Below are 22,732 nucleotides of genomic sequence, written 5' to 3'. Positions count from 1 at the left end.
TTATTTACATTCTTTGAACAGTTTTCAAATTCCTTTCAGCCAATAAAAGCAACGGTTCGCTTAACATAAGCAGCGTCATATTTGGTCTCTCCGAGCTTCCGTAGAATCAATGACGTCTGGGTTTGCTTCGTTCTGATTGGTCCGTTTCAATAGTCGCGGGCTACTTGAATTGAGAAAGCGACACTATCAAAGCAGCTAGCTACGAAAAAGCAACAAGGCGCCGTTTGGTTTGATAGTCGCAGCTGTCGTGTGTTGTCCGAGGCGTGTTGAAGGCTTTTGTGCACAGGCATGGCGCGGTTTTTGTAGGATTGTATTGTTGCATGGTTTATTTTTGAATTTTGGTTTTCGTAAGACGCTGCAGGTAACTGTTTAGTCCGGATTATAACAGCTTCCCTCTGCCAGTTCCCGCTGTTTAGAATGTTTTGTGTGCTGCTTTAGTTGTTGTTCACGTTTATATGATAACACAAAGCTGATCTTTTATTAACGTGGAGGTGTTCTTGTTTTAAAGTGGTTTTAAATCACCGATCGCGTTTAGCTCGGTGATCAATCGATCTGTTGTTGGAAGGATGTCAGCTCTCGGACAGACACAAGGAAGCGCGGTTCATGATTCGGAGGCAAATATTCACAATCAAGAAAACATGCTTTCACGACTACGAGGTGCTGCCAAGAACAGGATTGAAAATCGGGAAAATGTCAACCCCAAACTGGGCAACAGAACTGTACTTGGCGTTTTGGAGAACAATCAGCGCAGACAGCCCGTGCTACGCGCCGTTAAACAGGTTGGATCATGCATGGCATGTGACAAAGAAGTGTGCTACTAAAGAACTATTAATGCAAACCTATTATAAACGCGCCGAGTTTTATTAATCTGTGTGTGTGTGTGTCATTTTCTATTTTGTTAGCCGTTATATATTGATATCTACATTTGGATGATTGAATTGATACGGTTAATGTTTCAATCCAATCGGCTGTTGTGATTTGTAATGTAAGAATATAAATCGATATACTTTTCGTTTTTAACCAAACATACGTTTATGGCGCCACATTTAGAATATAATGTAATTTTAAATGCCCCCAGCTCATTCCCTCCCAATGCGCAGACCGCCATTTTATATGCCCGTCCAATCCTCCTACCATAGTAAACAAGTTTGCGCTTTGATATTGCAATGTGTTTACGCACAAAATACTGTACGATGTGTTTGCATTAGAGAAGTGTGAATTATAATGCATTTAATCAAAATACTACATAAGCTGTTACACCTGCAGTGTATAACATTGAATGATATCACATGTTTTTTGTAATGCATCTAAACCCATTTTGGTTCTGTTATAAGGTCTCTGGGCCCCAAGTAGTTGCCTGCAAGTCTGAAGATCATGGCAGGAGCTTTGGAGAAAAACCCTCCACCAAACCACCTGCTTTCCAGATTCATGTGGATGAACCTGATGGTGCATGTGCAAAGAAACCATCTATCCAAAGAGCAGCTATGGATTGCTCTCCACTTACACTAAATCCTGCTGTGACACGTCTAAGACAGCCTCTTGCCACTATTGATCTGGCCATGGAGTCCAGTTTTGGTAGGATGAGATGTGATTTTAGTTTTAATAAATTCTGTGGCCTTCCACAGGCATGGAACGAGTGATATAAGTATCACCTTTACATTTTGGTTTGGATACGTAATGGTTAAATTGTTAACCGTGCTGCTTTCTCCCTATCCCCTCAGGAGATTCTCCTATGGATATGTCAGTTGTTGACTCTGAAGAGAGGTCAACAAATGTCAATGAAGTCACAGAATACGCTGCAGAGATACATGCACACTTACGGGAAATGGAGGTGAGAATGAAGTGCTTTATGTAATAAATTTAATGTTGCATGGCTTAGGTCATCTAAAATGTGACCCTACCTGTGAAATCTAGGCTAAATCCAAATATTTTTTTCCTTAAAGCTGAAATCAAGGCCAAAGGCAGGTTACATGAGGAAACAACCTGATATCACAAACAGCATGCGTGCCATTTTGGTAGACTGGTTGGTGGAGGTGGGAGAAGAGTACAAGCTCCAGAATGAGACCCTCTACCTCGCTGTGAACTATATCGATCGATTTCTGTCTTCCATGTCCGTCCTGAGAGGGAAGCTCCAGCTGGTGGGCACAGCTGCTATGCTTTTGGCTTCGTAAGTGTCTTCAACCTTTTTTAATCCCTTAACTCATGGACAGAATCCCCTTTATGCATTTGTCTTTCTGAATGTAGGAAGTTTGAGGAGATCTACCCTCCAGAGGTGGCAGAATTTGTTTACATCACTGATGACACCTACACAAAGAAACAAGTGTTAAGGATGGAGCATCTGGTGTTGACGGTTCTCTCTTTTGATCTTGCTGCGCCAACAATCAATCAGTTCCTCACCCAGTATTTCTTGCACCAACCTGTGAGCAACAAGGTGGAAAGCTTATCAATGGTAAGTTTTTTTTTTCTCCCCCCTCTTGTATTGTATAGATTGCTTTAAAAATAAAATCACTAATGAATTTATTTCCCCCCTCTTAGTTCCTTGGTGAATTGAGTTTGATAGATTGTGATCCTTTTCTGAAGTACCTCCCATCACAAACTGCTGCTGCTGCCTTCATTTTGGCCAACTACACACTCACAGGTGGATCATGGGTAAGTTTGTATGTACACGTGGAATTCAAGGACTATCAATAAGAAGCAGCTGCCAGAAACTTCAATTGAATGTAAATTTAACCTGTTAATCTGCCCTTTTTGCAGTCAAAGGCACTTGTTGAGGTGAGTGGCTACACGTTAGAGGATCTTATGCCATGTATTCAGGATCTACATCAGATCTACCTCGGTGCAGCTCAGCACGCGCAGCAGGCCGTCAAGGAAAAGTACAAGGGCTCCAAGTAAGTCTTAATATCCTACCAGCTCTAGCTGTTATTTTATTAATCTTGTTTTAAACTCATGTAAAATAAATGCTTGCCTTTTTTTATTTGCAGATACCATGAAGTCTCTCTTATCGAGCCTCCTGAGACGCTGATTTTGAACTAACATTTTATAACCTTTTATATTGGTGTTAACCAGTCCCATACTTTATGGAAACTGTACATTTTTCTTATTTCCGTAACTCCAATAACTGAAGCTATAGCCTCAATTTTGGGGAAATGGTGAGATTAGTGATATGTAAATTTTATTGGCAGTCCTTAAGGATTGTGGCTTTTTATGCTTAATGCTACCAGAAATTTGTACATTAGGTGGTAAACCATTGTGTTTTTTTCCAATGTTTGTATCCTATTTTTTTATGAGACTCCAGTGGTGCACTTTATCCTCCTACACCTAAGGTGAACTTCCCTCTACATCTTAATAAAAGTGCTGCTGGCCTTTAATATGTAGTGCTTTGTGTTTCTTGCATTTTTGTATGGTGCTTTTACACTGCAAAAAAAATGATTTTCAAGAAAAAAAATCTGTCTTTTTTTCAGTAAAAAAATCAAAAATGTCTTGAACGTTTTTCTTAAACACTAAATTCAAAAAAAATTAGCTTGCGCCATTGGCAGATTTTTTTTGCTTGTCTTATGCACAAAATCACTTAAATTGATATTTTTGATCTAAAACTAGACTTATTTCTAAGCATCTTAATTTAAGAATTTTTAGGTGTCTTGTTTTCAGTAAAAATAAGGCAAATAAAAATTATTAAATCATTGTTTTGCAGTGTGTTGTAATTTGAGTTGTGTAATAAGTTATGTTGAAATGTATACCTTGAATGCAAGGTTTCCAGGTGAGAAAAGTGCACTAAAATATACTGGTTTCGTGCACTAATTTTGTACTTTATTAAAGTCTTGAGTGCTAAGAACCTCAAAGCCAATGTAGGTGAGTAATTTCTAAATCGCACAAGGTCCCCAGATAGTAATTGAAATGTAAGTTTAATATTTTAAGTGTGCCACGCTGTGCTATTGACACCATTTATTTATATACTTTAAATATCAATTTACACTGCAAAACCGTTTTCAAGAAGAAAAATCTTTAGTATTTTTGTCTTGTTTTCAGTAAAAATATCTAAATTCTTTTTTAGATGCTTTTTCTTGATGAGCAAAACGACCCAAGAAAATAAGTCTAGTTTTTAGACCAAAAATATCAAATTTGGGTAATTTGGTGTAAAATAAGCAAAAAATCTGCCAATGGGGTAAGCACATTTTTCTTTTAGTTTTTTTTAATTTAGTGTTTAAGAAAAATTTTCAAGATTTTTTGCTTACCCCATTAAAGCAACACTAAAGAGTTTTTGCTCTTTGCTCCCCCTACAGGTTAGAAGCGGAATTGTCCATTGCCACAGTCGTAAATAATTTAGCCTACTGCAGCATAGCTGGCTCAGATTGGATTGTAGGTCTTCCGTAAAGCAAGTTTTGTAGTTTTCACCTGAACTACAGGACCGTGACCCAACGATTGGAAACTTCTTTAGTGTGGTTTTGGCCGATAGAGGGCTGCAAAGCAAATGTGAAAGTGCCGTTCACCCTGTTTTGAGTGGATGAACGACTGAAACTTTTTTGGGAATGCTATTTTAAGGTTAAAAAACTCTTTCGTGTCGCTTTAACAGATTTTTTTGCTTGTTTTATGCACAAAATAACTTAAATTTGATATTTTTGGTCTAAAAACTAGACTTATTTTTTTTGGGTCGTTTTGCTCATCAAGAATAAGCATCTTAATTTAAGAATTTTAAGACAGTATTTTTGTCTTGTTTTCAGTAGAACTAAGAATTTTTTTCTTAAATAATTTTTTGCAGTGTATGTATTACTGGTGTCTGACGTACTACTGAAATACTTTGTCATGTATAACTTGCACTTCGCACAAAAATAGCAATGTACTAAAATGTTCTGGCTGGTAATTAAGTACATTTACTACTTACATTAAAATTAATCTGAATAGCCACATGGGTGTTAAGACTGTCTTTAGTCTGACCAACTAGCCTTAAAGTTTGACTAAACTACATTTAATGTAATTGACCAGAAAGTTCTGACGATGGCTAACTTGTAAGACTAGTCTAAGCTGTTTTATGTCCGGACTAGTTAGACCAGTGGCTGGTTGCACAAACTGTTAAGACTAATCTTGTGTTAGTCGGGTATTTTTTTTAAATGATCATAACGATCCAATTTGAATCCAAATATTGCCTTTATTAATTTCTACTTGGTCAGACTAGTTGTAATAGTTCTAATACATCCAGCCACAAGTTAAAATGTCTCTACAGTGGTCTTCAAAACGCTAATAAATTCAGGTATATATAAACATCTACTTTAGAGTTTCTTATCCATCTCACTTCTATATGTGTAATTTCGTTGGCACTAAACAAGATTGCAATTTGGTCCAACTAGTTCTAATGTAACACTGGTTTAATATCTTGAGGTTTTACATGGACTTTGTTTGCAAACCTGGTTTGCATTGAGGCTGCTCATAGCACAAAATTCATGTGAAATGATAGGGGCATTTTACTATAACAGTGTAGTACAGCTATTACAAAAAAACAATGATTCTTAAACAATACACTGGCTTTACTATTGGTACTTTGTTGTTATGTGCATTGTATTTGTTAATAACCAGGTTCTAGATTTAGAACCGCATTACAGAAATTTCTTTATCCCAAAAACAAAACCACAAATCTCAGTTAAGTTAATCATAGATTTTATTCTACATGGTTAAAAACAGGCAATAAATAGTGACAACATGCCTTGAACAAGCAAGTAACAAATTCTAAACCTCGAGTTAATTTTTACAACTTGTCCTGACAATAAACAGCAGTGAATGTATAGCATAACCAAGGCTTGATGCAACAGACTAATGATCACAGAATCTTCAACACCTCTCTTCTGATCAGCCAGATCACATGGAAAAGTAAAAATCAATAGGAGAAATTGTAATTTTCTAAATTTATTTCACATTCAGGTCAATGTCTATTTATAAATGCTTAATGCTTGGGGCAAGTTATATTACTATTTTCAAGATAATCCAGTACAAGACATTAAAAAAAACAATGCTCTGAAAGAACAAAAAAATGGAATCAAATTGAAGTACAGACATTAATGACAGCTGAAGGTTTTCAGTGTGGTATAAAGAAAAGCTATTTAAGAACCATCTATTTACTCTAGCAGTTAAGATTAAGTATCTCAAGGGCTTTAACCTTGAAGATTGTATCAATATAAATCCTCTAATGAATCGATAAGAGTTATCAGACAACTGCGCACAAAGATGCATCTTCTGGCGGTTTTGATTTTTGGATGTAGTCTGTCAGATTGATAGTCTCTCCAAATATAGCAAATGCCTTCAGTGCAGAGGAGGACATCCATTTCTGAGCAATCGATCATCTTTGCCGTCCATCTTAAAACAGTCCCAATCTTTAGGACTGTTGCATGTGAAATGTGTATGAGATTGTGGATGTCCACGGAAAGCAGTTAGACCCCAGTGGGGGCAAGGCGGCTAATGAAGGCAATGCTGTTTAGGCACATCCTTCTGAAGAAGACCGGGCAGCTGGGCTTCATCACAAAATGCTCCAATAAAATCCTAAGCTCAGTGAAGAGAGTCCTGACAGAAGACAAAAACATTCACAGAAATCAACCATGGTTACTATTCTTAAGACACATAAACACATCAGTTTGCATTATCATGTTATCAGATAAGTCGAAGCATATTTGCCGTGCTGTCTAACCTCCTTAACTGGAATGGGTACCAGCTGAAAGTGAGGCAATGGGGTGGAGCAGAGATGCTGCAAACTGTCATGGGACAGAGACCTCCTCAAGCTTTGGGTTTGGTTGGATTACATGACCATGCTTCTCCTAAACTTAGTTAAATTAAATTGTATCTACACATTATCTACAACTACATAACCTAACTATTAGGGTATTGTTAACAATCATCCACTTTTTATAAAAAATATTAAACAAGGATAACTTTTTTGTTGAAATATTTATTTACCCTAATGCTGTCGCTGTAAATCATTTCTTTAATTTACCATCATTTATTTTGCAATAATCTGATTCAATATTTTTGTGTGATGCTGGATTCATTATTCACCCTCTTAAATATTCCCATTTAAAGGGGACATATCATGAAAATCAGACTTTTTCCATGTTTAAGTGCTGTAATTGGGTCCTCAGTGCTTTTATTAACCTAAAAAAATGTGAAAAAGATCAACCCAGTAACTTAGTTTTAGTAAACCATTCTCTGCAAGAATGTGAAAAATAGGTCATTGAAATTTGGCTCCCCGGTGAGGTCAGAAGGGGATTATCCTGCCCCTTAATCTACACCATCCAACCACAGCACTGCCATTTAGTGCAGAGATCAGCTCATTTGCATTTTAAAGAACACACCCAAAACACCAAGTATTTGCTTACACCTACAAAGTGGCAATTTTAACAGGCTATAATAAATTATCTACATGGTAATTTGAGATAGAGCTTCACATACATACTCCGGGACACCAGAGATTTATTTTAGAGGGGGTGTACCGTGTACAGCACAGTGTTCCTTATCAGGTTAAAAAAAATTACTTAACTTACCGGCAGTATGGGTTGCGTCTTGAGGTATAGCGCAACGTGAGGAACCGATAATAGATGAATGGCTGAAGCAAGCTACCTTGGCCGCTGTGAACCACAAACCAAACATCATAATATTAGCAAAAAACCCCCCAACAATCTTAAACATGTCTTCTTACCAAATTACATTTAAAGAACCATTGAAGATTTTTAGTCCGTACCTGAAAATCATAAAAACTGTTGCAGGCATCAAGAAAATCTCATTGCAGGCAATAAACTTGAGAATGTTCTGCTGATTTTCCGTGAGCTTGTTCAGAAAGTTTCTCACAAACATGAGGCTGTTGGGACCCATAGTCTGAGGAAAAAACATAATAGAGGTAACAGATACATTTTAGACTAGAATTGAGGAGTTCAGACGCAAAACCCACTACGTGCATCTGATATCAGGGTATATACAGCAACCCTTAAGTTAAATTTACAACTTTTTAATACCTTTTTTAATACCTTTAGAATATTTTTTTAAACCATCACGACACTGAATTGCAAGTGTTAATCAGTGACCTTTCTATTATTTACACATATTTTGACATATATAACATACAAAAAGAATAGACATGGATTAAAGTGAAAAAAATTTATTCTGACTGAAATGTTTTTCAGGCCAAGTCATATTCCTTTAACACTTTATGTAGGCGAGACCAATAACATTTTAAGGGGAGATTTTTTTTGCCATTAATTCCATATTAAAGTCTCCTGTGGCCTATATAGGTAGCTGTAGTTTGCAGGGCATTTCAGATGCGAAGGCGAAACAGCTAAATAACTCACTATATAAAAAGAAAACATGAATATCACCACCTTTAATGAATCTTTTATTAATTATTTATTAATTGTAAATGTATTTATTTTAGCATTTACAAATATTTTTTTAATCAAAGTTGAAACTGTTAACATCAGTGAATGCACCATGAACAACCATCAATTACTGTAATGACATAAACAAGAATTCATTAATGCTTATATACTCTATATTTTTCATTGTTTGTTCATGTTACATAATGCATTTACTAATGTGAACAAATACAACTTTTCATATCATATTATTCAGTACACATAAACGAATAATCCAGGGTCTGTTCTGTTCACACAACAGCTTACAGTCACAGCTATACAAACGTTATGTATGAATATAAACCCTGAACGAGCAACTCGAGTTAAACTCGTGTACAATTCGCACAGGATGTCTGTAACCATAGTGAACGAAATTGAATGACTTTACCTTTATCAACAAAATATTATGTTACAATAGAGGCAGCGCTGATGTGCTATTTTATGCGCAATGTTTCTGCTGTTTACTTTCTCCTAAGACATAAATGGTCGTGTTTATATGAGGATATTTGCAAAGACGGGATTTTTGAGGCATATGTGTTATTTAAGGCCAATAAAGCGGCAAAAATACATACAACACAAGCTCAATGAGAAACGAATGTGCGGCTTGCGTGCTCCTCTGACACAGAAACAGTGGACGCACTGTTGTTTGTGTTTGAATGGCGTAAAATCACTTGTTTTTAAACTGCGGTGCTTAAATATATGGACAAATGTTACGTTTTTGTGACCACACGCAAATGCAACTGCAAGAACCGACAGGTCGATGACATCAAAGTCCCGCGAGAGCATTTCGGAAGCAGTCTCCTCATATGATTCCTCGTCAATCTCTCTGACAGGATTTGGATGTCATCTGCCTCTTGGTTCTTGTGGCGCCACATGAAGTTTACCCACGAGTTTAACATACCCATTGTATCAGCGGCTAGATCAGCATAGCATTAAAAAACGTGACGCGGATGATCACGTACGTGAGAAATCATTTAGTCCCAAAATACAGGACCCCTAATGTAGTCATACTGTGGAGACACGCAAGTTACCTGGCTGTTTGGGTTTCTTAGCCCCCGAACTGAAAGGCTTGCCAATCTTCATCATTTCGCTAAGCCAAGTCAATCTCCAGTGGTCTTTTACACCTTTATCGATCTTCAAAACATCGGAGCCTTCCTGCTTTATAAGTTTGACCATGCTAGCTGAAATAAAGTTTTACCTCAGCTTAACGTGATACAGTCAGAAAACCCAGAGTGGATCCAGTGCCTAGTGATTACAGAACGCTTACAGTGGAGAGAGGAACGTGATTTGGCTCCACTCCAGGCTTTGATAACATCCCAGAGACGAAAGATCTTTGATTATGTCCCCAGATATGCTAAAGCCCATATTTAAACGAACTAACGCGAACGCAGATAGAATTTCATTCAGAATAGGACACCCGATAGTCTGAAAAAATAATACCTAATTTGGAAAAAATAATACCTCTAAGCCGAATTTAACACTTTTAATGGCCTTAAATTTGACAAATTTGATTTATCACTTTATAATACTTTTTAAAACCCCGCGGACACCCTGGATATGTCTTGTAAATAAGCATTTTTATCAGCAGTTCAGTAATTTCACTTTTATGCCAATGTTTTTAGTCAGTAATTGAAATACCTTATTTCACAAATGTCACTTTAGTTATTTCATTGGAATTTTTGCCAAATTTGACTGTCCTTTGCTGCATGCAAGCTTTTTGGCAAAAACCGCCACTGTTAAAAAAATCCACTTCTTTGGGCAAGACAGATTTTTAAAATAACTAAAGATGCAACTAGAATGGAAGTCAGAATGTAAAAAAAACCCCTGAACTACACATTAGTGCGCGCCATGAACCATGTCCTTGCCATATATGGGTTGTATTCTGCTCAAAAGTTTGAACCCAAGTTTGAAGCTGCATTTTTGCATGTCGTCTAGGGATGCACCGATAAATCGGCCAATGATGCTTGCTATGCTTTTCAATGAATTAAGGTGAAATGCCGCTACATCCAAAAGCCAGAGAGCTCTCATGCAGAAACTCAACATGTGCCGCAGAAGAAGAACCATTACACACGCTGCTCCGGCTTAATGCTCCGGCTTAATCATATATTTATATTGCTTTTCTTCAAACCTTTTCAGGTATTTTCATGATAATAAAGAATATGTCTTATGATTATGTATGAAATGCATGTTATAAACGACTTAAACAGTGATTTCAGATCTATAAGGACTTATTGATCAAATTCTATAGTATATTAAATAATAGTGCATATTATCAGCTATGCGATTCAGAATAGTTATCAAGCAGGTATTATTAGTGAATATCGGCATTTATCGTCGCATCCCTAATGTCATCGTTCATTTAATAAGTGCACAAAATCGGCGTGTACTTCTGTAATGGCGTGTAAAGATGTACTTCTGAATGGCGTGAGGCAGAGATTAAGCAGATTTGAAGCAAAGGTATTTGATGAACATTTAATACATGCCAAAAACATTCGGCCAATATCATTATATTATTTCATCATTTCTGGAGGTGGCGTTTAGTGGCTTTTGCATCGAAGCTCTTTGAATTAATCACAGAACCAAAAAAATCTGGAAAAAAAAACTTACATCCAGAACTTTTTTGGTGTAGGTGGTGGCATGGAGAAGTGAGAAGAGGAAGACTGGAAATATGCTCACTGAAAACAAAAGTCAAGGTCAAATGAAGTCAAAACAACGCTTTAACCAGAAAACCCAGTCACCCCCCAACACATGTGAGAACTTCCAAAGAAAGTATTTCAAGTAAGGATACTTGTGATGGGGTAAGAGTTAACAAGGATGAGAGAGTAGAGGAGATAGTGGCAGCTGTCCTCTTGTAAGGCTTGTGCCAGGAAGGCTCTGCTCAGCTGAAAGTGAGGGAGCCTTTGGTGCAGACGTAGAGCGCTGGTCAGGGCATTTGCCAGCAATGCCCTCTGATAGAAATTAGCTGCTGCTTGAGTCCTGGTCAGGAAATGAGAACATATGTACCACATTACACAGATGTCATCAACTGATACGATAAAGTATAGTATTGAATATACAATAAATGAATGCAGAAAAGCCAATAAAGGGACAAACTGTGAAAGTGCCTTGTAAAGGAACATGACTTACCCAAGTAGGGGAAGAATGAACATGATGGAACAGTAAACAGTGAAGAGCCGTGACAGCCACATGGCCGTTTCCAGCTTGTTACTCAACAGGAATTGCTGCAACACATTAAAGTGATCCCGAGTTTATATTAACACTGACATTCAAACATGAACAAACCACCAAAAACCACACAATGTCTGTTCGTGTTTAAACAATGGCACTTTATAAACAAGATGAGTAAATAAGAGTCAAACAAATAAAGACAATTCACTTACCACAGGTCCATTTGGAGAGGGAGGAGGTTGACTCCTTTGCTCTGTGTCTGCCATCTTTCTGATATTGTGTGACTCTGGATCTTGAAAGAAAGGAAAACTTCAGCTAACACACTTTACAAAATCATGTACCCAGGTTACTGATTAACCCCGAGGATAAATAAACAATAACTCAAGTTGATCTTTCTGAAAACCATTCTTAAGCAGGGACTCTTTGTGTAGTTTTTGTGCACTCTGTGGGGGTGGGCGAAGGCACAGAAACTAGAAATATCAGCATTTCTACCTTTATGTTGAATAATAATGCTCATCAAAACTGTTTTTTATTTAAACAATTTAATTGCAATACATGACACCAGTAATGCACAATATTTTCCAATATTATTCACAGAAGAAACACACTTGTCAAACTGCTGACTAAAAGTGATCAAATTAGCCGGTTACATTTACCGTTTGGTTAAAATTGAGTCTTTGACCAACGTCACAAAGTGTGGTTTTAATACATAAAAAATATAGGTACAACTCTTCTACATCATTACATTCAGTTAAAATATTATGGAAAAATCTAGAAGACTTCATTACACGGAGGAGCTAAGCTAACCATTAGCCGCAAGCTAACTCCTCACAGGCTAATCTCTAATTATTACCACTGGCACCACTATAGTACCTCATACTTTTTGTATAGATCTACATCGAAAACAACATGATTTTATAATTAATCAATACCTCTTGTGTTTTAGTTAGTTGACAGTTTTCGTGAGAAGGTAAGAATCAGCTGTATGACCACCGCTCGGGGCGCACGCGTCGTCTTCTGGGGCCGGTTGCACCAGCTGTGCGTAAGTTACAACGTAGCCTAGTTACGACGTAAATGGGCACTAAGTTACAACTTACGCACTACTAAATGTTTTTGCGTTGCACCATTAAACTTAGTTTAAACGTAACAATAGGTTGTAACTAAATATTTACGGAAGCCCCTGTCCAAGAATAACGCTTGGAATAAGATGTCAGACGGATTATATTACATCGATGAGCTCGTATAAATTATGAAGAGCCGCAAGCTCGTCAACGAGTTTTCAAGAGCTGTTTAATTTTCTGTGTATCCATCAATTAAAATAAGATTTAAAATTTATTCCTGTTTATTTTCTCCTCCATGTGTGGGATATATATTTTCACTTAAAAGTGTAATGTTTTGAGTTAGATAAAGTTTGCTTTTAACTTTCAGTTTAGGCGAGACAAGAATGAGTTTGAATATACGTACTGTTCAGACTATTTCCTGTTTACCCATTAAAAGGCTTGTGACTGGATTAAAAAAATAGACGTCATTTTATGCGACAACGCAATACTTTACGGAGAGCTTACGACCTACTAGCTACGTTCTGCCTTAAGAACAAATGGTGCAACCGAATTAAGAAAAGAGTTAGTTATAAACTAGCTAGTAGTTACTAAGCCTCTAGTTTGGACTTTACGTCCCAGTTTAAGTAAGAACTTACGAACGACTGGTGCAACCCTACCCTGAATACGTACGAGAGGTTGGTTGGTCAGCTGTGCCGATCTCGCGACCTCTGTGGATTACTGAAATCTCGCGATCTTTCAGGCCACATGATCGTCGAATGTGCATGGCAGGCTTGTGAATCAACAGGCTTGTTCGACTTCATGCGGCGCCGCAAGAACCGACAACCGGATGACGTCAAAGTTCTGCGAAAGCAAATTAAAAGCGGATTCCTCCGTATGATTTCGCGAATTGCTCTCGCGGTACTTTGACGTCATCCGGCTGTCGATTCTTGTGGCGCCGCATGAAGTCGAACAAGCCAGCTGTTAAGCACGTGTAGGCGCTGTGTAGATGTCAAGGCACGTTTATTTAAAATATGACAATGTTAATGAACAGTATAATGATTGAAATTAAAAAATAAAACCATTCGGCCTCATCATATTTAAAAAGTGTCAAAACTATTGTCTTGTCAATTTTCACATTTATAAATGCAATTAGTCAAATTAATATTTCTTTGACTATACTTTCTGGCAACTTACAACGCACAAACGTCATGTTAAAAAATATTTAAAAAAAATCTGACCTAGCCGCATGTAATTAATAACACAAAATGTGCAGAAATACTGCAATACTTAAAGTAATACATAAAAAATACGTGGAAAGCCAAAGATCCACACAATCACAGCCACTTCGTTCGAACTCTGCGCAAACTTGCACAGCTCCAATAGTTTGTAGTGATGCACGCGCGACGTGTCTTAAGATGCAGTTACCTCGACAAAAGTAAACGAGACAAATTCGGAGGAACCACAATATATTTGCTATTACATCTCATGTGACAACGGAAAAGTACAGTTCATGACATCAGCATAAAGGTTAGTAGGTTTAGTTTTTATTTGCTAAAACGAGTTTGACTTCGCTAGCTTACGTATTGTCAAATTAAGAAAGTCTGATAGCTTGTGATCAATTTCAGCTACCAAAGTTAACATTAGATATCGAGTTTTTAACTGCTAACGAGATTGAATGAAAGTAAATAATGTTAACACACATGTTTGTAGGCTACACATCGTGAGAACCCCTTGTGTTGACCTGTAAACACAGTTAATTGAACTCTGCACGGAAATTTTCTATAAAAAATAGCATCTGAACTTCATTAATTGTAAGAGTTATATGAATTTGTTCAAATGCTTAATTTGTACTTGTCTCCAGATGACATTTGAGTCGCTTCTCGTGAAAGAGCTCCAGAAACAGCAGAGCAAGGCAGAGTTTTGCGACATTGTGCTGCAGAGTCAAGGTTAATGAAAGTTTACTCTTCACGCGTTCATTATCATCTAGTTGTATGTCCACATATGTAGAATTCATTTTCATAGAGTACTAAAACGTGTGAAATCATCAAATACATTGAATCTACCCACTGTTTGATTAAAGGAAGGTTTTTTTCATGCTCTCTCTCTCTCTCTCCAGGCGTGTCTGTGCCGGTGCACAGCTGTGTGTTATCTGCCTTTAGCCCTTGGCTCTGTGGTGCTCTGTCAGCTATGCCATCACTGACTGGGCAGAAGCGACTGATTGAGGTCCAGGCCATAGAATCCTGCACACTGCTTAGTCTGGTCACTCTAATGTACTCAGGTCAGTTAAACGATGACAAAAAAGAAGTCCTCTCAGCAGCCTGCAAACTCGGCATCAATATACCTCAGCAAGTCACTACAGAGAATGAAGCAGAGAGAGCAGCAACTGAACCAAAGTCAGTGGAGAGAGAGTGTCAGACCGAAGTTCTACTCACAGCATCTCTAACGGTCCCCTCTGAATGTCCACATACTGAGGAGACCGTCAAAACCGTAAACGTGACTGGCCTGTCATCGTGGAGATCAGACCAAGGGCTCGGCTCATACATCGGTGCCTCTGATATCACCCTGGCAACACTCCAGAATGTCCAGGGTATTCCAGAGAAGTTGCCTTCTTTTCAACTCATGAATGTGGTCCCCGAAACCTCTGTGTATCCCACAGTGAGTGCACCTGCCTGTGTGCCACAACATTACGAAATTCCTCCTGAAAGCTTATCTGCCCCGATGCCACCCCATCCTCTTTCTTCATACGGTACCTGCGTTGGGCCATTGGCCATTCAGGGCCAGTCAGCAGTGGAGGGCGTTTCACAGGGTCAGGAATATGATTTAGGATTAGAGCAGTTTGAGAACAATATCCCTGGTTTTATCAGCTACTTCCTTAATGCAAACAGTACTCAGGGTGTGGAGCAAAGGGCGCAAAGTCAGAGAGGGATGAGAGGAGACAACAAAACCAGAGGAAGGCCGAAAGGGGTGAGACAGGCGAGCGTGCGGGGAGATTGTGCTGCAGGGTGGGAGGGATGGAATATTAGGAAAACAAATCAACATATGCATAGGTTTGGAAGAGCGGCACAGTCAGTCTGGATTGGGCAAGGTGGGGGTAGGGTTGGCAGGACGCTAGACACCAGACAGGTTTTGAAGCATCAAGGGAGATTTAATCGGAGACAAGGCAGAGGAGCCATTTACAGAGAGGAAGGAGAGAGAGGCAGGTCTTCATCAAGGGCCAGATCCAGAAAGAGACAGGCAGAGAGAGTCGTAGAGCCAGTGTGTCAGGTAGGTATCTCACAACATCTTCAGAACAGGAGGTATGACATCAAAAAACAGACTTATGACTGAATAAATGTTTTTAAAGGGGGGATATCGACATAAGGAATCAAATATTTATTAGTCTTTGGAATTAACAGAGCTTGATTTACACCTTTTAAACACATATTCATTCTATATTAATATAGTTTTCTACATTTTAGAAAAACATTCTGAGTTCTTATTGGCTGCTTGTTATTCATTATTTGGTCCAGATAACCCATTCCAAAAATAGTAAAAAAAAATCGGCACACATATTTTTGTCTACATACACCTTAAACCATACAACTTCAGATTTAATGATTTTTAAGATCATGAGAAACATTTTAGTCAATCATTTCAAAACTGACCGAAATGCTTCAAAAACGGTAGTGTATAAAACAAAAAGTTACTTTAACAACTCAAAAACTTTTACATTAAAAGATCTCTTTACAGAATTGCAATATAATATTCAAAACTTTATTTTCAGTGGTGTATAAAGACCTTACATAATGAATCGTTACGTTTTTATTACTGTTTTTTTTTAATCTACATACACCGCGGGTCCCCTTACATGAAAGTCGCCTAGCCCTAAAAGACAAACTGTTCTACAGAGCGCTTTTTGTCACTACACTGCAAAAAATGATTTTCAAGAAACGTATTTTTGTCTAGTTTTCAGTAAAAATATCTAAAAATTCTTAAATTAAGATGCTTTTTCTTGATAAGCAAAACGACCCAAGAAAATAAGTCTAGTTTTAATATCAAATTTAAGGGATTTTGTGCATAAAACAAGCAAAAGAAATCTGCCAATGGGGTAAGCACATTTTTAAAAAAAATTTCTTGAATTTAATGTTTAAGAAAAATGTTCAAGTTTTTTTTTTTTTTTTTGCTTACCCCTTTGGCATATTTTTTTGCTTGTTTTGTACTTATTTTCTTGGGTCGTTTTGCTCATCAAGAAAAGCATCTTAATTTAAGAATCTTTAGATATTTTTACTGAAAACAACACAAAAATAAGAAGAATTTTTTTCTTGAAAATCATTTTTTGCAGTGTACAGAAGGCGTAGCTTTACTGTCTGTTTCGAAAAAGAGGGGTGAGCTGTGGACTGAGCCGTTGGTTGCAACAGTCTCACCGCTAGATGCCGCAAAAAATCTACACAGTGGACTTAAAAAGCAACTATGGTCCGATTCACGATTTTACATTTCCTTTGGTGTGTAAGTGTGTAGTACATGTTAACAATATGCAAAAGGTACAAACCCCAAAGTAAGCGTTGATGCGAGTTATCATCTACAACGTAAATCTCTTTTCTTGGACTACAACAAACATACGGATTGTAGGCAACAGTTCACTCCCTGGGCCTGTTGACGTGGAGCGTCACAGCCTGTAAGTTAACTCCTGTCAGCATTGCATTGGGAGCGAATCTTTCAAACATGGTAAGGAACGTCACATTTCCGGCTGACCTCAGAGGTATTCAGGCCAATCACAATGTACAGATTAGCTGGCCAGTCAGCGACATCGCTTTTCAGATTGATGATCTTTGTACAAAATCAGAGCGTTTAAGGAAAGCAGTATATCTGGAGCTACAAAAATTTACGATATGTGGAAAATAATGTGTTCAACTATCAACCCACGTGAACACATTGTATTATACCAAATACACAAAATGACATTGTTTTAACCAATGAAATAGGTGCACTCTAAAAGAAAATTGGAAATCTTTATTATCAAGGAGGAAAAACACTAACCATTAGAAATGTTTAGATATTTAGATTTATTTTTCTAAAGTGAAATGCAGCCACAAATCTAACACTGTAAACTGAAAGGTTATTTTAGTTAGTTAGTAATATAGCTTTATAAAAAAGCAGTGCAACAAATAAATCTAGGAATATAGAAATATTATATATGAAGTTCAGAAACATTTTTTTTTAAATAAAAGGCATTTCAGTTTTTTAAATACAAAAGCACAAAAAGGGTCCTTTAAAAACACTAAGTGCAACCTCAATGTAGTAAAATACGAGACTCATCCTTCTCTGCCCAAGCCTTTGTGTAACCACTGTGTTCTTTGGGGGTGACGCATCTTCAAATACTATATTAAGTTACTCCTTTTTAAGTTGCTAATACTTGTGACCATAGATATGTATAAAGGCTAGATGGCTCAAGGTGGAGTCAGCTGTGTCGTCACTTGGCGGCCATCTTAGGTCAGTGCTGCCATAGTGCTGCTCCCTGCTGCTGTGGACGGAAGGTGAGTGACATACGCCAACTAAAATGCTCGTAACTTAATGAATTCTTGACGGATTTACAAACGGTTTGGTTTTTTACAAACGTTATTAACTTGGCTATAATTCTGGATGCTTTAACATGTTTCATGAATTTTTTATTTATTTTTAGTATACGTATTCAGTGTCATAGGTACATCTTTGACGTTTATAATAAACCAATCCGTGTGAAAATCGGTAAAAAATTAAGCAAGTTATGGTCATTTAAAAGTACCTGCATCATTAAGACTCAATGCTACGAGTGAACGAGCGCCCTGTCCTAAGATGGCCGCCAAACTGCGGACGTTCCACTCAATTGGCCATCAGCGCGGACGAGCCATCTAGCCTTTATACATATCTATGCTTGTGACAGTCATCGAAATTGCAGCATGGCATATGAGACATGTTGTCGTTTAACAAGTCTGAAATACTGTCAAACAGCGGACATAAGGCTAGCACATTTTAATTTCCGCAAAGAGAAATTGAATTTCCCATTTGCAGCGTTAGCTAGGTCATAACTAGGTCTTGTTTAGGAAAATGGTATCGAATCGGTACATGGGTTTAAGTATTTGCCGATACCGATGACTATCTGCGGCATTTCCGCTACTAGTATCGGAATAACCCTACTAACCCTATCTGCCATAGACATTTACAGTTCAGTGAAATGGACACAACCCTAAAAATCTATAAAGCTTTACTAAAATTTATGGGCATCAGACGACAAAAAAATACATAACATGTTTAATGTGACCCCTTTGAATTATAAAACACTTTTTGTTTCTCCTGCAGGACAAAGCTCCGTCTGTTAGGCGAACAAGAGGTCGTCCCCGCAAACGTCCGTTGCCTCTCCCAAACGCTGCCCACAGTGAGATATCAGCATCTGTGCAGAAAGCTACAAACCCTTCAACTTCATTCCTGATGCACACCGCTCCTCTCCCAGCATCCAATCCGACAGACCTCGCTCAGCCAATGGACTGGCTTATAGATGATGTCATTGCACAACTTCCTTTTATGCCCCCCATTACTTCAGACATTCAAAACAATCAGGATGGCTTAATGAGTACGGCAATGAGTTCTCATCCACAAACGCAGACCACAGTAAAGCTTACTGATATTGATGTTGCGCAACCACAGCCCGAAGGTGAGCTTACAGACATACTTGATAGTTTTCTGAGAACATTTGATCAACACATTGGCGCGTGTGACGGGATGCCAGACGGGTCACGTAGCAGCGTAATGGATGCAGATCAACAGATACCCACATCCAATACACTTACAAGAAATGACCCATCCCGGACTTCTTTTACGAACACGACAACACCACAAGGCCCAACATCGACATTACCCAAGGACAGACCACAAGTCTCCGTCTGCAGACCACGAAAACCACCATTTAAAAAATTAAAAGGATGCAAAAGTGTAAAGTCTGAAACTTGTAGGATGACCAGAAGCCAGAGCAGGAAAAGGGAGCTGGGGAACCCTCAAGATATGCGCTGGAGAGATGAGCTTCCAGCCAAAAGGAGGAGACGAAAGAAACAAGAAATAAAGAAAGGTGAAATTTCACCTCAAAATGAGAAGAAAACGCAGCTGCATAATGAGACCAGTCGCAAGATTGACTCAAATTGCAATGTTGCAAGCGCATTGAGGAAAGTCATGACCCTGCCTAGTGCCCGCAGAGTGAAATGTTGTGCGCCGTCGACAAAGAACAAACCGGATGGGTCACGATCTTCAGACTTGTGTGGTCACGAAGAATCTTGGCTTGTTAAAAAGCAGGCATGTCACACCAAGAGAGATGGTCTGTCGAAGATGGATCAAAGTATGGCATCAGTGAGCTCACAATCCGACCAATCGGTCACGAACACTTTCACTGGGTCCCATCCAGAGACGGCTCTTTCTGCTTTTGAATTAATGAAAAACCTCTTGGAGAACCAGAAAAAGAGAGAAGAGCAAAATAAACACGATCACAGGAGATGGACTGCAAAAAGATGGAGAGAAAAAGGAAAATTTAAGCTAAGACGAGGTGCCAAGAAGACACGACCTTGCGACCAGACCACTTCACCTCAGAATGCTTTGGTTAAAGGTAGGCGGTATTAAAGAGACACTAATTTTTCAGCTCCCCTAGAGTTAAACATTTGATTTTCACCTTTTTGGAATCCATTCAGCAGATCTCGGGGTCTGGCAGTACCGCTTTTAGCATAGCTTAGCATAATCTATAGAATCTAATTAGACCATTAGCATCGTGCTAAAAAAAACCCCAAAGATTTTGGTATTTTTCCTATTTAAAACTTGACTCTTCTGTAGTTACATCGTGTACTAAGACCAATGTAAAATAAAAGTTTCGGTTTTCCTGGCCGATATGACTAGGGAATACTCTCATTCCGGTGTAATAATCAAGGATGTTGCTGCCTTACCATGGCTGCAGCAGGCACAATGATATTACGCAGCGCCCGAAAATAGTCCCCTTGGTAACTTTCAATAGAGGGGACTATTTTCGGGCATTGCGTAATATTATTACACCTCCTGCAGCCATGTTACGGCAGCAAAGTCATTGATTATTACACCGGATTGAGAGTGTAGTTCCTAGCCATATCGGCCTAGAAAATGGCAGCTTTTCGTTTTCCGTTGGTCTTGGTACACAATGTAACTACAGAAGCGTCAAGTTTTAAACAGGAAAAATATCGAAAGACATTTTTGAGCGTGATGCTAATGGTCTAATCAGATTTAATGGATTGTGCTGAGCTATGCTAAAAGTGGTAGCGCCAGACCCGGAGATTGGCTGAATGGATTCCAAAACGGTAAAAATCAAATGTTTTACTCTAGGGGAGCTGGAAAATGAGCATAATTTTAGAAAAAGTGGAGTGTCCCTTTAACCACAACCATGAATCTCTTTTTCACAGGTATTAATTACGTATAATTATATTTACAGGTGAAGAAGAGAGACCCATCAAGAACAACTACAACAAACCAGCTGATACTGATGATGACCCCTGTTCTATTTCTCTTTCTCCAAGTACTCTTTCAGAGTCCTTAGACAGTAGTCGTGCAATGGTACATAGCATAGAAGATGTAACATTAACAAACATTACAACCATGCCTTGTGTCTCGCCTACAATGGACCCTGCCATACCTCTCGAAGCCGAACACATACAGTCCTCCGCAGACATTTCGGAAGAAGATGTGGATGTCGTTGAGATTTCGAGCTCTTTGTCTGAGACTACCGCTGCGTTTCCGATCATTGCTGACATTGTGCCTAGCACAGAGGAGGAGGATGAGGAAGAGGCAGAGATTGATGTGTTAGACTCTGATTAGGTGTGTGCTACGTTTTTTTCTTCTTAATACTGTTTATCTTTAGAGTTCTGAAAATTTTGACAAATTTGAAATTTCAAATACTGTGGTTCACTACTGTTTGTTTGGATATAATTTGACCCAAGGGTGGGATAAGTGGCAGAATTTGCTGTTTGGATTTTGGTGGATTCCGTTTCAGGCGTCGGAATTTTCATACGTTTGAGTTCTGAATGTTGACGTTGTTTTTTATTCAAATCTGTGCTTTGTAATTTAGAGGACTGCTATTAGTCAAGCACATTTTCTTGTGTCTTAAGTCAATGTTTGTAACCATGTTCAGAAATAAAAGACATGGATCCGACCACTAACGTTTTTGTGTGTAAACTGCATGTTCAAAAATTAAAGTCCGGAAAAGGTCAAGAAGTACTTTATTTGTAGTTAAAAAAGTAAAGGGATGTCTTTCCAAGTAGGGAAATGATCTTGCTTCATTTTGGTTGTTGCACTAGTTAAAGGAAAACACCATTGATTTTTATTTTGCTATGTTTTTACCTCAACTTGGACGAATTGATACATGCCTGTCTTTTTTCAATGCGTGCACTTTTGGTCTTTGTACGGCGCCTCATGTGTTGGCATTTGGCCTAGCCCCATTCATTCCTATGGCTCCAAACAAGGATGAAGCCACCAAACACTTCCATGTTTCCCTATTTAAAGACTGTTGCGTGAGTGGTTGCACAAGTGGGTATGGTTGCACAAAATAAAACTTTTTTTTTTGAGCCATAGGAATGAATGGGGCTAGGCTAAATGCTAACACATTCAAGAAGTGCTGTACAAAGATTAAAAGTGCACGCATTGATAAAAGATAGGTATGTATTAATTCATCTAAGTTGAGGTAAGAACATAATAAAACATAAACGATGGTGTTTTCCTTTAATAAAGCTAAAGTTTATTTTTTGTGGTTTTCTACATAAAATCATCCTACATAATGTAAAGAACATTCTGTAAAAATATAACCTTGATATCTTTAATATCGACTGAGTAAAGTCATAAAAAATATTAAAAGTAAAGTGAAATCAATTAATAAAATCCAACTTTGATTCTCAGAATTAGATTGAGACTTTAACCTTGATTTTACAGACAGGGTCACAAATATATATTATATAGTATATTATATACACCAAAATTAAATATAAATTTGTATTTAATAATGTATTTGACATTATATTTACAAATAATTAAGCCAAATAGTGTATTTGTGACATTTGAACGTCTTATCTTAAAACCGAAAGTAAACAGGTTATCCTTGTTAAAAGGTCTTCATTTGTTAAAAAATGG

The 22,732-nt window shown here is 38.0% G+C and overlaps 3 protein-coding genes across 4 annotated transcripts; 2 read left to right on the top strand and 1 right to left on the bottom strand.

Moving 5' to 3' along the window:
- The first annotated feature begins 199 nt into the window (after positions 1–199).
- On the top strand, positions 200–3,368 carry ccna2 (cyclin A2). The gene is made up of 9 exons (XM_055177839.2): positions 200–361; positions 509–779; positions 1,335–1,575; positions 1,722–1,831; positions 1,944–2,167; positions 2,245–2,449; positions 2,536–2,649; positions 2,755–2,888; positions 2,982–3,368. The coding sequence occupies exons 2-9, from the start codon at positions 567–569 to the stop codon at positions 3,031–3,033; spliced, it is 1,293 nt and encodes a 430-aa protein (XP_055033814.1). The 5' UTR covers positions 200–361; positions 509–566; the 3' UTR covers positions 3,034–3,368.
- A 2,264-nt stretch (positions 3,369–5,632) lies between these two features.
- Positions 5,633–13,292, bottom strand: tmem33 (transmembrane protein 33). The gene is made up of 9 exons (XM_055177846.2): positions 13,274–13,292; positions 12,485–12,572; positions 11,765–11,844; positions 11,511–11,605; positions 11,173–11,360; positions 10,992–11,059; positions 7,718–7,851; positions 7,521–7,604; positions 5,633–6,546 (listed from the first exon to the last, which is right to left on the bottom strand). The coding sequence occupies exons 3-9, from the start codon at positions 11,816–11,818 to the stop codon at positions 6,417–6,419; spliced, it is 753 nt and encodes a 250-aa protein (XP_055033821.1). The 5' UTR covers positions 11,819–11,844; positions 12,485–12,572; positions 13,274–13,292; the 3' UTR covers positions 5,633–6,416.
- Positions 13,293–13,597: 305 nt separating this feature from the next.
- On the top strand, positions 13,598–21,768 carry LOC129422125 (uncharacterized). Of its 2 annotated transcripts, none has more exons than XM_055177844.2 (5): positions 13,598–14,119; positions 14,454–14,538; positions 14,709–15,856; positions 18,908–20,198; positions 21,045–21,768. In XM_055177844.2, the coding sequence occupies exons 2-5, from the start codon at positions 14,454–14,456 to the stop codon at positions 21,425–21,427; spliced, it is 2,907 nt and encodes a 968-aa protein (XP_055033819.2). In that variant the 5' UTR covers positions 13,598–14,119; the 3' UTR covers positions 21,428–21,768. The 2 variants fall into 2 exon arrangements, with proteins under 2 accessions (XP_055033819.2, XP_055033820.2); XM_055177845.2 differs by having other exon boundaries at positions 13,606–14,119; positions 14,709–15,247.
- The last annotated feature ends 964 nt before the right edge of the window (positions 21,769–22,732 follow it).

The sequence above is a fragment of the Misgurnus anguillicaudatus genome, chromosome 16, assembly GCF_027580225.2.
Source record: "Misgurnus anguillicaudatus chromosome 16, ASM2758022v2, whole genome shotgun sequence".
Taxonomy (NCBI): Eukaryota; Metazoa; Chordata; class Actinopteri; order Cypriniformes; family Cobitidae; genus Misgurnus; species Misgurnus anguillicaudatus.
This window is presented reverse-complemented; position numbering and strand designations above follow the sequence as displayed.

Excerpts from the sequence above, each read along its gene's own strand:
- LOC129422125 (XM_055177844.2), top strand. The coding sequence starts at position 14,454 with ATGACATTTGAGTCGCTTCTCGTGAAAGAGCTCCAGAAACAGCAGAGC. Across the intron at positions 14,539-14,708 it reads CATTGTGCTGCAGAGTCAAG|GCGTGTCTGTGCCGGTGCAC; the intron begins GTTAATGAAAGT and ends CTCTCTCTCCAG. Across the intron at positions 15,857-18,907 it reads TCGTAGAGCCAGTGTGTCAG|GACAAAGCTCCGTCTGTTAG; the intron begins GTAGGTATCTCA and ends TTTCTCCTGCAG.
- tmem33 (XM_055177846.2), bottom strand. The coding sequence starts at position 11,818 with ATGGCAGACACAGAGCAAAGGAGTCAACCTCCTCCCTCTCCAAATGGA. Across the intron at positions 7,852-10,991 it reads ACACCAAAAAAGTTCTGGAT|ACTATGGGTCCCAACAGCCT; the intron begins GTAAGTTTTTTT and ends TTTTTTCCTCAG. Across the intron at positions 7,605-7,717 it reads ACAGTTTTTATGATTTTCAG|CGGCCAAGGTAGCTTGCTTC; the intron begins GTACGGACTAAA and ends TGTGGTTCACAG.
- ccna2 (XM_055177839.2), top strand. The coding sequence starts at position 567 with ATGTCAGCTCTCGGACAGACACAAGGAAGCGCGGTTCATGATTCGGAG. Across the intron at positions 780-1,334 it reads TGCTACGCGCCGTTAAACAG|GTCTCTGGGCCCCAAGTAGT; the intron begins GTTGGATCATGC and ends TTCTGTTATAAG. Across the intron at positions 2,650-2,754 it reads CACTCACAGGTGGATCATGG|TCAAAGGCACTTGTTGAGGT; the intron begins GTAAGTTTGTAT and ends CCCTTTTTGCAG.